This window comes from Molossus molossus, unplaced genomic scaffold, assembly GCF_014108415.1.
Source record: "Molossus molossus isolate mMolMol1 unplaced genomic scaffold, mMolMol1.p scaffold_m16_p_1, whole genome shotgun sequence".
In the NCBI taxonomy this organism is placed as follows: Eukaryota; Metazoa; Chordata; class Mammalia; order Chiroptera; family Molossidae; genus Molossus; species Molossus molossus.
In genome coordinates this window covers 202,650,662-202,662,221 of record NW_023425344.1, presented here as the reverse complement: position 1 = coordinate 202,662,221, position 11,560 = coordinate 202,650,662, and the positions used below count along the sequence as shown (strand labels likewise).

Genomic DNA, 11,560 nt, shown 5'->3' with positions numbered 1-11,560 from the left:
TCAGATAGATACAGGACAGGATATGATTCGATCTTCTAACATCACACTGATTATCAGGAATACAAAGTAAAGGAGGAACATTGTGAAGCCCAGGATCTTGTTCATTCTCCATTTGCATGATGCAATTGAAGAGATCACAAACAGGAGCATGAGAAAAAGCAGAACAATTGCACAGAACAAGCCATTGCTGCTGACTGGAACAGGCTGTAGTCCATTCATAAGAGAGAAAAGCAACCAGGGAACAGGAAGACTGCAAGATTGAAGAAACAATGTGAGTATTTTCCATATTTATAATCATCCTACATATTTAAACTGTATTCTACAATTTACAAAGCACTCATTTTTCCACACAAAAATAATCTATGAAGTAGAGCAGAAAATACTAGCTCCATTTCACAGATGAGGATACTAAGGTTCAAGGAAATTAAATTACATACCCTTGAACTCACAGCTTACAACTGAGAGAACCTGAATTAAAACAAGTTTTCTGGGTCTGAGTGTTTTTTCTTCAGACTAAAATGACTTCTGTATGACTAACCCATATTTGTTGATGTGTGATTCTTATCTCTACATTTTTACGATAAGTCCCAGCTCAGGGTAACATTTCTTTAAATTTTTTAGTGATCAAGGCTCTCCTATACCCTTTCCCTGCCCCACCTATACATACACATAAGTAAATTCAAAGTAATGAAACCAAAGCCACCACTCGAGTCCATGACAGGACTGGAGAAATGAAGATAGACCAGGTGGGTAAGGGAATGGGTACAGGAGGACACGGCATTTGCTTGTTTGCACAAAATGCTTTTAGAGCTGGCAGGAAGCGAAACACAAAGGAGCAGGAATATCAGGAAGTGAGATGAGTCACTGTCCCAGCCCCACCTCCACCACCTTACAGGTCAGTGAACAGAGCATTTGATGGTATTTGGTAATGGAATTTAATGGACTTCATTTTTTAACTCATCTGTAAATTCCAGTCAGTTACATTTCAGGCAGCATTTTAGTTCTATTATCTCATCTGGCTGTGATGAATGAAGGGAGGACACTTTATTGCCTTATAGAAACTGATAATATAAATGCCCTTTTTTCCATGTATAATCAATGAAGCAGAAAACTAGTGAAGAGAGCCAACACAAGGTTTTCCAGTCTTTTTTAATATGCTTTAGAAAGCAATTTTGCCACTTACCCCACGGTGATGTCAAATATATTACTGCCCACAGAGCTGGACACAGCCATGTCTCCCAGGCCCTTCCGAGCAACAATCACACTTGTGATGAGGTCAGGAATTGATGTGCCTGCTGCTAGGATCGTCAAACCCATAATCTCTTCAGAAATCCCTATTGTTTCACCAACCTGGTAAACAGTAACAGTAATAAGAAACCATGGCAACAGCAGGTGGGAAATCTGAGGCTCTTCAAAGCACCAACCACATACTACTTTGTGCAAACCCAACACCTCCCTTGGAGCTCGGCGCACTCCCTTGGCCTGAATGAGGCAGGGTGATGGTGGAACTTACAGCTGGGGAGATGGGCCATACAGAATGGGGCCCTGCTCAAGGCTTCAGGGAATGACTGCTCTCATCGAACTCGGACTAAAAGTCCATCTATGATGCCACCTGTCACTGTCATTCAAACAGCACCTCTATTTCTAAAAGAACTGTCCCTCCAAAGATCTGTTCATGTCACATTTCCATTTCCAGAACCATGGACCCCTGCTACGTGCCAGGAACTAAGGGGCTGGAGAGAACAATATGAGTAGTACAACACTGACCCTACTCAGCCTAGTGAAGGAGAAACGCTTATAAACAATAATTACAGCTCTGTGCTAAGTGCAGTATTCCAGGCAGAACAGAAAAGCCATGGGCACTCAGAGGAAGACAGGTTAAAATGCCAAACAGGAGGCAAAACTGAGCTTGCTTTCATGAGTGTGTACAATTCACCAAGTGGGGAGGAATGGAAGATGCATAACAAAGAAGGCAGGGAATAGAGTGACGAGCAGATTGTGAAGGGCCTTCTATGTCATGCTACAATGTGAATATAAGAAGAGCCACACTTGGAAAGCTCTACATTCACTGGAGTAAAGAGTGCCTTTTCAAACGATGTAGAAACTGTATAAATGCACTTGATCCCTGGATACTGGATACCCTGAAGGAAGAAAGTATCTTTGGGACTTGCTGATACAGGACTTAGTTCTGCTGTTCACTCACCTGGTGAGCCCACCACACCATGAGGTATGAGAACATGGCTATCCACATGATGGATCCCAGGAAGGTGATAACAAAAAACTTCCTAGACTCCTGTTCAAAAGTTCGAAAAGAAAGAGAAGTTACAGAGGCTAAAGGTCTTTGGGCCTTCTGAGGGAGCCTCAGAATCAATGATGAGATCTGCTGGTGGGATGATGGACAGGATCTAGAGATGTGTGAGCCAAAATTGTTTTCAGTGAGGACCTTGAGATGGCTGGGAAGGATAGGGGTGATGGCCACAGGGGAGTCCAGCCAGTAGGGTGTTCAGCAGTCACCAACTGAAGAGAACTATTTGTTTGCCCCAGAACCAAACCAATCTAGGTATTTGATTTGGCTTCTGCAACCGCTTTCTGCCCTGCCCCTCTCCAGATCCAGAGGGTGGAGTATGCTAGTCAGTTCTTTCCCTATAAATAGGAATGCTGGGATGAAATAGCACTTATCACCCTGGGTTTTCACAGTAACCCCGTGAAGTATGGTAGGGTGTAGTGGCATCATTCCTATATTAAAATCAAGATACTGAGAAGTCAAGGAGGGACTAGTTTCACATTGCTTATAGTGGTGGAAATAAGCACATTTTAGGGCCTCAGGCCCATTGGTATGTCCCCTTAGGTGCATGGTCCCCTCTAGAGCTGCAAATTCCAATCCAGATCCTCTCTGTGATTGGGCCCTGCCAAGCTGGTTGACTCTGTCCTCTCCCTCCTCTTGGGTGGGATGCCCAGCTTCCCTGGGGAAACTCACCAGCCTCCGGACGTCAGGCACTGTCAGCCACAGCGGGAACACAATGGGCAGGAGGAAAAGGTAAATGGCCTGCTTCTGCCAGGTTTCAGGCCACTCCAGGGACAAAGGCTCCTCACTTTCTTCTTCTTCCTCCTCCTCCTCTTCCTCATCTTCATCCTCCCCTTCTTCCTCATCTTCACTGTCACCTCCATCACCTCCCCCTTCACTATCTGGACCTTTCTCATCACTTCTGGCATCGCCTTGATTTTCAGCATTGAATTCCTGCTCTTTGGTTTCACCCTCATCGCCTTTCATTTTGCCATCTTCTCCTCCTGCTTGGAGTTCACCTTCACCTTCATCATTTCCTTTTATTTCTGCTTGGACTTCACCATTCTTCCTCTCATGTCCACCATCACCTCCCCCTTCGCCATCTGGACCTCTCTCATCACTTTTGGCTTCACTTTGATTTTCAGCATTAAATTCCTGCTCTTCGGTTTCATCACCATCGTCTCCTGTTTGGAGTTCACCTTCACCTTCATCATTTCCTGTACTTTCTGCTTGGACTTCCCCTTCCCCTTCATCATTTCCTTTCCCTTCTGCTTCCATTTCACCTCCATCTTCTAGCTGAGCTTCACCTCCACTTTGCTCTCCATTTTCACCTTCAGGAGCTTCAGCCTCTTCACCTGTCATTTCACCTGTGCTGTCCGCTCCAGCCACATCTCCTTCCTGCAATCCAAAACCAACAGATTAACAAATAACTTCTCTACTTATTTTCCCTCCCCGTTTCTTCCTATTATTTTTGTTGGTGTTGCTCTCTCAGAATGTAACAAAACACTTGAGTATGAGAAAGCCAGTGCAATTACTCAGCAAAATTCTCTTCATAATAGCCTATCCAGTGGTTGGTCTTCATTGGATCATTTCCAGGGATGGAGAACTCACTACCTAAAGCAGTTGCTGTTATCTTTGGCAACTCTGATTGGCTTGAAGTTCATATTTACACCAAGGAGCTACCTTCTGTGTATAGGTTTACTCTTTGGAGATGCACAGAACAAAGCTAATTACTCTTCCATGAGACAGCTCTCTTCCCTGCAGTAAAGATACCCAGGTCCTCTGTCATTCCCCCATATAATGGCCTCATCCCCATCTTGATGAACTAATTCTAATTAGCTTTCTCTCATGAAGAGGCTTCTAAAACTCAACACAGAACACTAAACAGTTTAACAGAAATATCAACTCACTTGCTTTAGATATTATGCTTCCATTAATGTTGCATGATATCTTTTGGTGGTTGCATCATATTGCTGTGGCCATTAAACTCCTAAACTGTTATATTCATATGCATAAAATGATGATAATACCTATTTATTGGGGGGTTTTATGTGCCAGGCACCATACTAAGTGGTATAATAATAATAGGTAGCAGTTACTATGTTTCATGAGTCAATTAATTTATGATATAGATAGAATTACACCCATCTGATAGATGGAGAAACTAGGGTACAGAGTAGTTAAATAACTTGCCCATGGTCCACACAGTTTGTAAGTGCTAAAGTTGGGATTTGAATATTGATGGTCCAAATATTGGCCTCTTAACTACCAACCCACACTGTTTTGCAAATGCCAGGGCCCAGTGAGATCTTTGGTTCCCAAACCTCATAGTATAGGAAGCTTATTAGAAATACACATTTCTGCCCTGGCCAGTGTGGCTCAGTTGGGCATCGTTCCATGCACCAAAAGGTTCCAGTTCAATTCCCAGTCAGTGCATATGCCCAGGTTTGGGGCTTGATCCTTGTTAGGGAGCGTGCATGAGGCAGCTGATGGATGTTTCACTCTCATATTGATGTTTCTCTCTCTCCCTCTCCCTCTCCCTCTCTCTCTAAAAATCAATTTTAAAATCTTAAAGGAAAAAAAAAGAAATACACATTTCCTTGCCTCATTTGGACACCTGAATTAGAATCTCTGGGATTGGAAGCTAGGAATCTATATTAATAGCTCACAAGTGCTCCCGATAGGTCCATCTGCAGACCAGTGTTTGGGAACCATGGATGGACTCCATGCACTCTAAAGCCAGTGATTCTGAGACTCCTCAGATTAGGCTCTCAACTATCCTATAACAACACATTGGTCCAATCCCTTAAATGGCCTGGGCTGTGTGCTCATGGAGTATGTTTTCTGTAACAAATTTCATGATATAGCCAACCCCCAAGGGATGCACAGTGATTCTCAACTCTGCTGTATATTAAAGTCACCTGGAGACTTTAAAAATATTCATACCTAAGGACCCAACCCAGATATTCTGGCTTCATTGATTGAGGGCGGGGCCTAGCAATTGTTTAAAGCTTCCCCAAATTATTTTAATATGCACTCAGAGTTAAGAGCCCCTGATGAAGTCAAATATTAATATCTGTGAGGCTTTGCTTTGCATTGAGAAAGAAGAGTGAGATTTTAGTCTGAAATAATTCTTGCCCTCCCTTCCCAAACCCATCAGGAGAGGTTTCCTGGAGAAGATAAGTCATTTAAATAGATAGGTATGGTGCCTGGCCGGTGTGGATCAGTGGATTGAGCGTCATCCCATGGACTAAGAGGTCCCGGTTTGATTCCCAGTCAGGGCACATGCCTGGGTTGTAGGCTCAATCCCCAGTGCAGGGCGTGCAGGAGGCAGCCTATTGATGTATCTCTCACGTCAATGTTGTTATCTCTCCCTTCCTCTCTCTTTAAAAAAAAAAAAAAAAAAAATCAATTAAAAAAAACATACTTAAATTGACAGGTATGGGAGTGTCTGCCCAGCCCGTAACTTCCTCTCTAAAAGCTGTCACCCCTAGCCATGGCTGGTTTTCTCAGTGGTTAGAGCATCAGCCCATGGACTGAAGGGTTGGGGGTTCAGTTCCAAGTCAAGGGCATGTACCTTGGTTGCAGGTTCAATCCCCAGCCCAGTCAGGGTCATGCAGAAGGCAACCAATCGATGTGTTTCTCTCGCGCCTCTCTTTCTCTCTCTCTCTCTCTCTCTCTCTCTCTCTCTCGCCCCTCCCTCCCTCCCTCTCACTCTTCCACTCTATCTGAAACTCAATGGAAAAATATCCTCTGGTGAGGAGTAACAAAAAAAATAAATAAAAACTGTCACCCCTAATAGTCCTTTCTTCCGAGTTGAACTCAAAGCACCCTACCTCTTCCTGCCAAAGATGATTGGACACAGGCTGGATCCCTGCCTCATGACTTGGTTTGATCTGTGACTAGAAGCCACTCACTCACTGATTGAACCCACTGTAGACTGGAGAAGTGGGGTAGTAGTTTAGGGCTGTGTGAGCTAATAAGGAAGTGGAGCCAGGCTGCCAGGATAGGCCGAGTGATAGAGCCCACACACAGAGACGGGCACATGAGGGAGAGCCAGGCATGGAGTGAGGAGCCACCAAGGTCACAGCTCCAGGTGACACCAAGCTTCACTTCCTGCCCTGTGGTTCCTCTTAATCCCTTGTATTTGAGCTGGTTATCATGAGCCTACTCAGGACACTCATGATACCATGAAGATGTCTTAGATACTGAACCCAAAATTGCTGGCTGAAGGATGAGATATAATTGAGTGCTTCTGGGTGTCAAATTTTTAAAAAAGTAATGGAACTTGCAAACTGAATACTAATTATTGCCAGTCATTCAGCCCTTACTGAGCACAGCCATGTGCCCTGAGTTTCTCTCTGTGGGGGGAGACAGAGATGGCTAAGAATTGGATCCTGCCTTCAGGAACATCACCACCACCCAGCAGGGGAACGAAGAGAAACTCCTAGAGTACAAGGAAGGCAGTGATAAGAGCGCTGGGAGAGGAACCATGTACCATAGGCAATCAAATGGGGGAGATCAGGGAAGCTGTAGGCAAAGGAGGCATTTGCACTGGCCTGGAGGGAGATGAAGGTATCTGATGATGGAGGAAAAGGTATTCGGGGGGGGGGGGGGGGGGAGGAAACCATGTGGGCCAAGGCCTGGGGGGAGAAAGGCATGGAGACAAGAAGTCCGGTTTGGCTAGAGCGTGGAGGAAGAGGCTGTGAGGCTGTGAGACAGCAGTATCAGGCCTCAGGAAGGTCCCACAGCCTTTACCCAGCAACCCTCCCCCTGCCATTTCGAGCTGACCAGTCTCACTGTCTCCCTAGTTGCTGACAGACCCCTAGCAGTTATTCCTTATATTTTTACAGCATGTGACAGTTGGCAACACATTCTCATATATATTATTTCACTCATTCTAAGGTGTTATGGTGAATTAACTGGCCCCAAGAAGTATCTCATCTTCACAATGCTTTCCCCAAAGGAATGAACCTCAAATAGTATTTCAGACCTTTAGGAAGGAAGGATGTGTGGTCAGCAAGTCCTTCTTCGGCCTCTCAAATTCCTCTACCTGGGAAGAGGCTTGGGCCTACCTGACCGCCAGGATCCTCCTCCTGATCTCCCTTGTCGTCTGGAGCAGGGGCTGGTGTGACTGTGACCGCAGGGAGCTTGCCTGGCTCCTCCTCTTTAAAGGACAAACATGGGATAGGTCAGAAGAGTGCCAGGTTTTGAGGGCAGCTGGCAGAGACTGATGTGAGTGGCTACAGGGCTACTGGACTTGTCCACTTCCGAGTCTCAGAAAGGGAATGTCTTGCTGATAGGGAAACTAAAATGATGTGATGTGATCTTTAATTTTTCTGTCCACAGAGGTATGTACAGCTGAGAGGACAGCTGGGAAATGGCCATCCTTGCTCCCTCTCTTTTCACAGACATTTCCATCCTGGCCAGTGTGGACAACTGGAGCAGAGAGGCCAAAACCCCACCCCTAAGGGTCTGAACTTTCCTCCTACCAACTGCGTGGAAAAGAGCCTAATGATTTCAAAGACAGCAGCTAGGAAGCCTGGACAAGTCTGAGAACTGGGTTTAGGTACAAGCTCTCTCACTTCTTGGTTGTGTGGCCTTGGGCAAGTCACTGAACTATCTGAGCCTCCCTTGTCTATAGAGTAGGAACAATGACTGCTGCTCTACCTCCCTCCAAGGGCTACTGGGTACACAGGGTGGGCTTGATGTGTTGTACAGAGCCCACGGGTCTCTCCCTGTCCCAGCTGCCACACAGATGCTGGACTTATGTCACCAGACCCCCGGTGGCCTTTCCTCACTGGGGTTGCTGGTCTCAAACCAATCCCTAGCAGAACTATCCTTGTGTAGAAGTGGCAGGAAGAAGAAACAGTCTAATAGAGTCCAATTTGGGACAAGATTTAGCAAAAAATAAAGTGGGAGTTCAACAACCTTTGGCCTGGCCCGGCCTGCCCCTTCTAGGGAGAGTACAGAGGGAGCTGTACAGGATTGCCCTCAGGAATGGGGACACCAGAGGACAGCAAAGTGCAGGGCAGCACAGGTCATCACTCCAGCTGACCAGCTCAGAGGCCTCAGCCCTGGCGGGCAGGAGGGAGGAAGGTGGCAGGAGAAACCCACTGGTCTTGCCATCCTCTCACCTTCTGGTTTGCTCTCTGCTTTGGCCTGAGGCTTGGCTTTGGCCTCCTGATTCAGGCTCTCCTCGTCCTTGTTCGTGGAGGGGTGGGCTGCAAATGAAAAAAGGAAACACATCTGGGAAAGTATCCCTGCCACACCCTTCAGTTAGGCTGGTCAGCTAGCAGCCAAAACAGCTGAAGTTCGTGGGAAGAGGCTGGCCTGGGAGTTAGGATGTCTGGATTCTAGTCCTGCTAGGCTTGTCATGGTGCCCAGTCCCAAACTTTTGTCTTAAATTCCCTGCACTGTCACTAATTGACTGTGACCTTGGACAAGTCACTTCCCTTGTCTAGGCCTATTTCCTTTGTGATGAAAGTACATAGTGTTAGGGGCAACAGATAGGGTTTATTTCCTTTGTAAGCCCGAGTGATGGCTGCTGAGTGCTGAGTTGAGAACCCTCGTCCAAGCTCGGTAGGAGAGTGCCATGATTGGTCGGGGTGTCTGCAGTGGGCAGAGAATGGAGGAATGATGACAGGGAGATGTTTTGCCATTCATCCTTGGACTAGATTATGTGTAAGGTCCTTTGCAGCTTACTTTCTGTAAACCTTCTAGAAGCTTTGCTCTAACTCCAGGGGCATTGCTGGTAGCCACGTGCACGAGCCTCCCCTCTCGGTGGGGAGGGGGAAACTGCTGCCCACCCAGCTCCCTGCCACATCCTTTTTGACCCCAACACCTGGAACCCAAACAGGGCCCCTGTCCAGATCCCTGCACACACACTCTGCCGGAGGCCCACGGGGCACTGTGCACAGCATGGTGCTGCCCTGGTGTCCAGGCAAGAGAAATGGGGAGCAGCTCTCCTTCAATTGACTGTGCTCCAGGAAAACGCCGAGGGCTCCACAGGTGTCACTTTAGGTGAGAGGCAGAGACTGAGGTGCAGGGGCTGTGAGGGTCCTCCTGGCAGCCTCGTCATTTGGAAGGGTAAGGATAATAGCACACATGATAGAACAAAGTGGTGCCATGAAGTCTATTCTGAATTTCACGCTGGCTCTGCCCTATGGACACTGGGACCCTGGAAAGCCTGTGTACCCTCCCTAAGCCTCAGTGTCCCTTCTCTAAAAAGGCAACATCATGATATACACAGAGCAACAATGCGGGGATCCATGAGACAAAATAAATAAAAATACTTTAATTGCTGCAATGAAATATTATCATCTTAGCTCAGGCTCTGGAACCAGACAGCCTGGCTTTGAATCCTGGTTCTGCCACTGGCTAGCCATGGACCGAGCTGGGCGATTCCTTAACCTCTCTGTACCTCAGATTTTTCATCTGTAAAATCTGACAAAAGTTGAAGGAATAAATGAACTTGTTTAAAGCAGTGCCTGGCACCTGGAAAGCGCTACATCCGTTTTAGCAATGACAAGAACGAGGAACTGCGACAGCAGCTGTCCCACCGAGTCTGCAGCAAGGTGGCCCCACATTCCCGAAGGTTGGGGTTAGACCCTGAAGGTCCTCCCTTCCATTATCCAGACAGCCAGAGCAGGTGCCATCTGGGAAACTGGGTGGATCAAAGTCTGCCTGGGTCCTGGATGGGCAGGAAACATAAACGGTCCGGAATGGCCTGCTCTCAACCTGTCTCCTAAACTCAGAGTAGGTTCAGCTGCGGCCACCTCTGGAACAGGCTCCATCCTGCAGAGCCACCATTAAGCATGAGTGGTCCCTCGGAGCATCTGCCCAGGAGGGCCTTGGCAGAACTGAGACGTCAGCAAAGGCCTTCCACTGCCTCCTTCGTCCAAGGAGTCCAGTGCCCCTAGGCAGTGACCAAGCACTGGCATCTTCTGTTGAGCAACGTATGGCTGTTAACAAAGAAGGGCTCCCCTGGTTCCAGCCCAGGCACTGAGAATATCTGCTGACTGTTGGCTAGAGGGACTGGCAAGAAAAGTAAGTTCCCCTCTTCCTGTTCATCCCTCATCACACACCCTACCCTCTCACTTCTCATGCCAAGGAAGCAGGTCAGCTGCAGGGCCTGTCTCTCTGTCTCTCTCTGTCTCTGTCTCTGTCTCTGTCTCTGTCTCTCTCTCTCTCACACACACACACACACACACACACACACACACACACGTGCATGCGCCTTAGTAAAATCACCAGAGGCATGGGATCACTGGATCCTGGAGCAGTAAAGCCCTTCACAGGTGAGAGTTCAGACCCCAGTCAGTTCTGTGGAAGGGTTGGAACACCTGAAAAGGGGGAAACATCTGGACAGCATTTGGAAACAGCATATGGAAACACAAATATGTATCTGGAAAGTCTCAGGAACAAAGGCCTTCAGCACGGCCCTGTGCAGCCCCAGCCCCTGCTGGAGGGAATCTCGGGTGTAGAACCAGGGTTGGCTTCTCTGAGCGGGACTGGAGCCCAGCGCATGTCAGCAGTCATTCACAGTGAGGGCCATTCCTTGCCACACACGCACACAATGGACCTGGCTCCCCCAGCGCTCGTTTCCTCACTGGCCCCTCACTCACCATGGTGGATCATCTTAGCACCGATCCCCTCTGACCTCAGCCTGGCCTGGACATCACATAATCCTGTTAGGACAAGTAGGCCAGTTGGCAGCTGTTGGTCATGGAAGCGACCCAGGCAGGGAGCCTTGTGGTCCCATTGAGGAGAAGCCTTTATCTTTTTTTTTCTTTTTGGTATGTGCCTCTAGCGGGAACTGAACCCTGGATTCTCTGGTCCACAGGCCGACGCTCCAACCGCTGAGCCAAACTGGCCAGGGCGAGAAGCCTTTATGACTTTGCCAGAGTCAGTGACGCCCGGAGAAGTGGCCAAGCAGAACCCAGAGATGCATCTTCCTTCGTGGCACCGGCAGCATTGATCACACGCAGGTGCCCAGGCTGCGGGCTCCACCCTCAGAGCCCCAGCGGTTCACCTTGTCTTTGACTCTGCTTTTCACAGTACAATATACTTGTTTCAAACACCCCAAATCCCAATAGTGTGTCTGAAAAAGATATTTAAGGGCCCAAGGAAATTCTGAGACCCCCAAATTTGTCTCTCAACCAGAAAGCTCAGTCAGGGTGCTCCCTGGGGGCCAAGCGTCAGTCCCTAGTGCCATATACAGCTCATTTCTCAGCTGTTCTGCCCAATTGCAACTCCAACCCCTTGGCTTCTGCC

The 11,560-nt window shown here is 47.7% G+C and overlaps 1 protein-coding gene across 6 annotated transcripts in view; it reads right to left on the bottom strand.

Annotated features, from left to right (window-relative positions):
• The window catches only part of SLC24A1 (solute carrier family 24 member 1), a 38,026-nt gene continuing 26,466 nt past the window's right edge, over window positions 1-11,560 (bottom strand). For 3 of the 6 annotated variants that reach the window (XM_036258698.1, XM_036258706.1, XM_036258732.1), the window contains 6 exons: window positions 8,422-8,508; window positions 7,360-7,451; window positions 2,978-3,682; window positions 2,204-2,293; window positions 1,184-1,350; window positions 1-250 (listed from right to left, as the gene is read on the bottom strand). In XM_036258698.1, the coding sequence (XP_036114591.1) occupies window positions 1-250; window positions 1,184-1,350; window positions 2,204-2,293; window positions 2,978-3,682; window positions 7,360-7,451; window positions 8,422-8,508 (1,391 nt within the window). Of the gene's footprint in view, window positions 251-1,183; window positions 1,351-2,203; window positions 2,294-2,977; window positions 3,683-7,359; window positions 7,452-8,421; window positions 8,509-10,911; window positions 11,033-11,560 lie in introns of those variants that run through there. The other 3 variants (XM_036258716.1, XM_036258724.1, XM_036258740.1) reach the window with 2 other exon arrangements.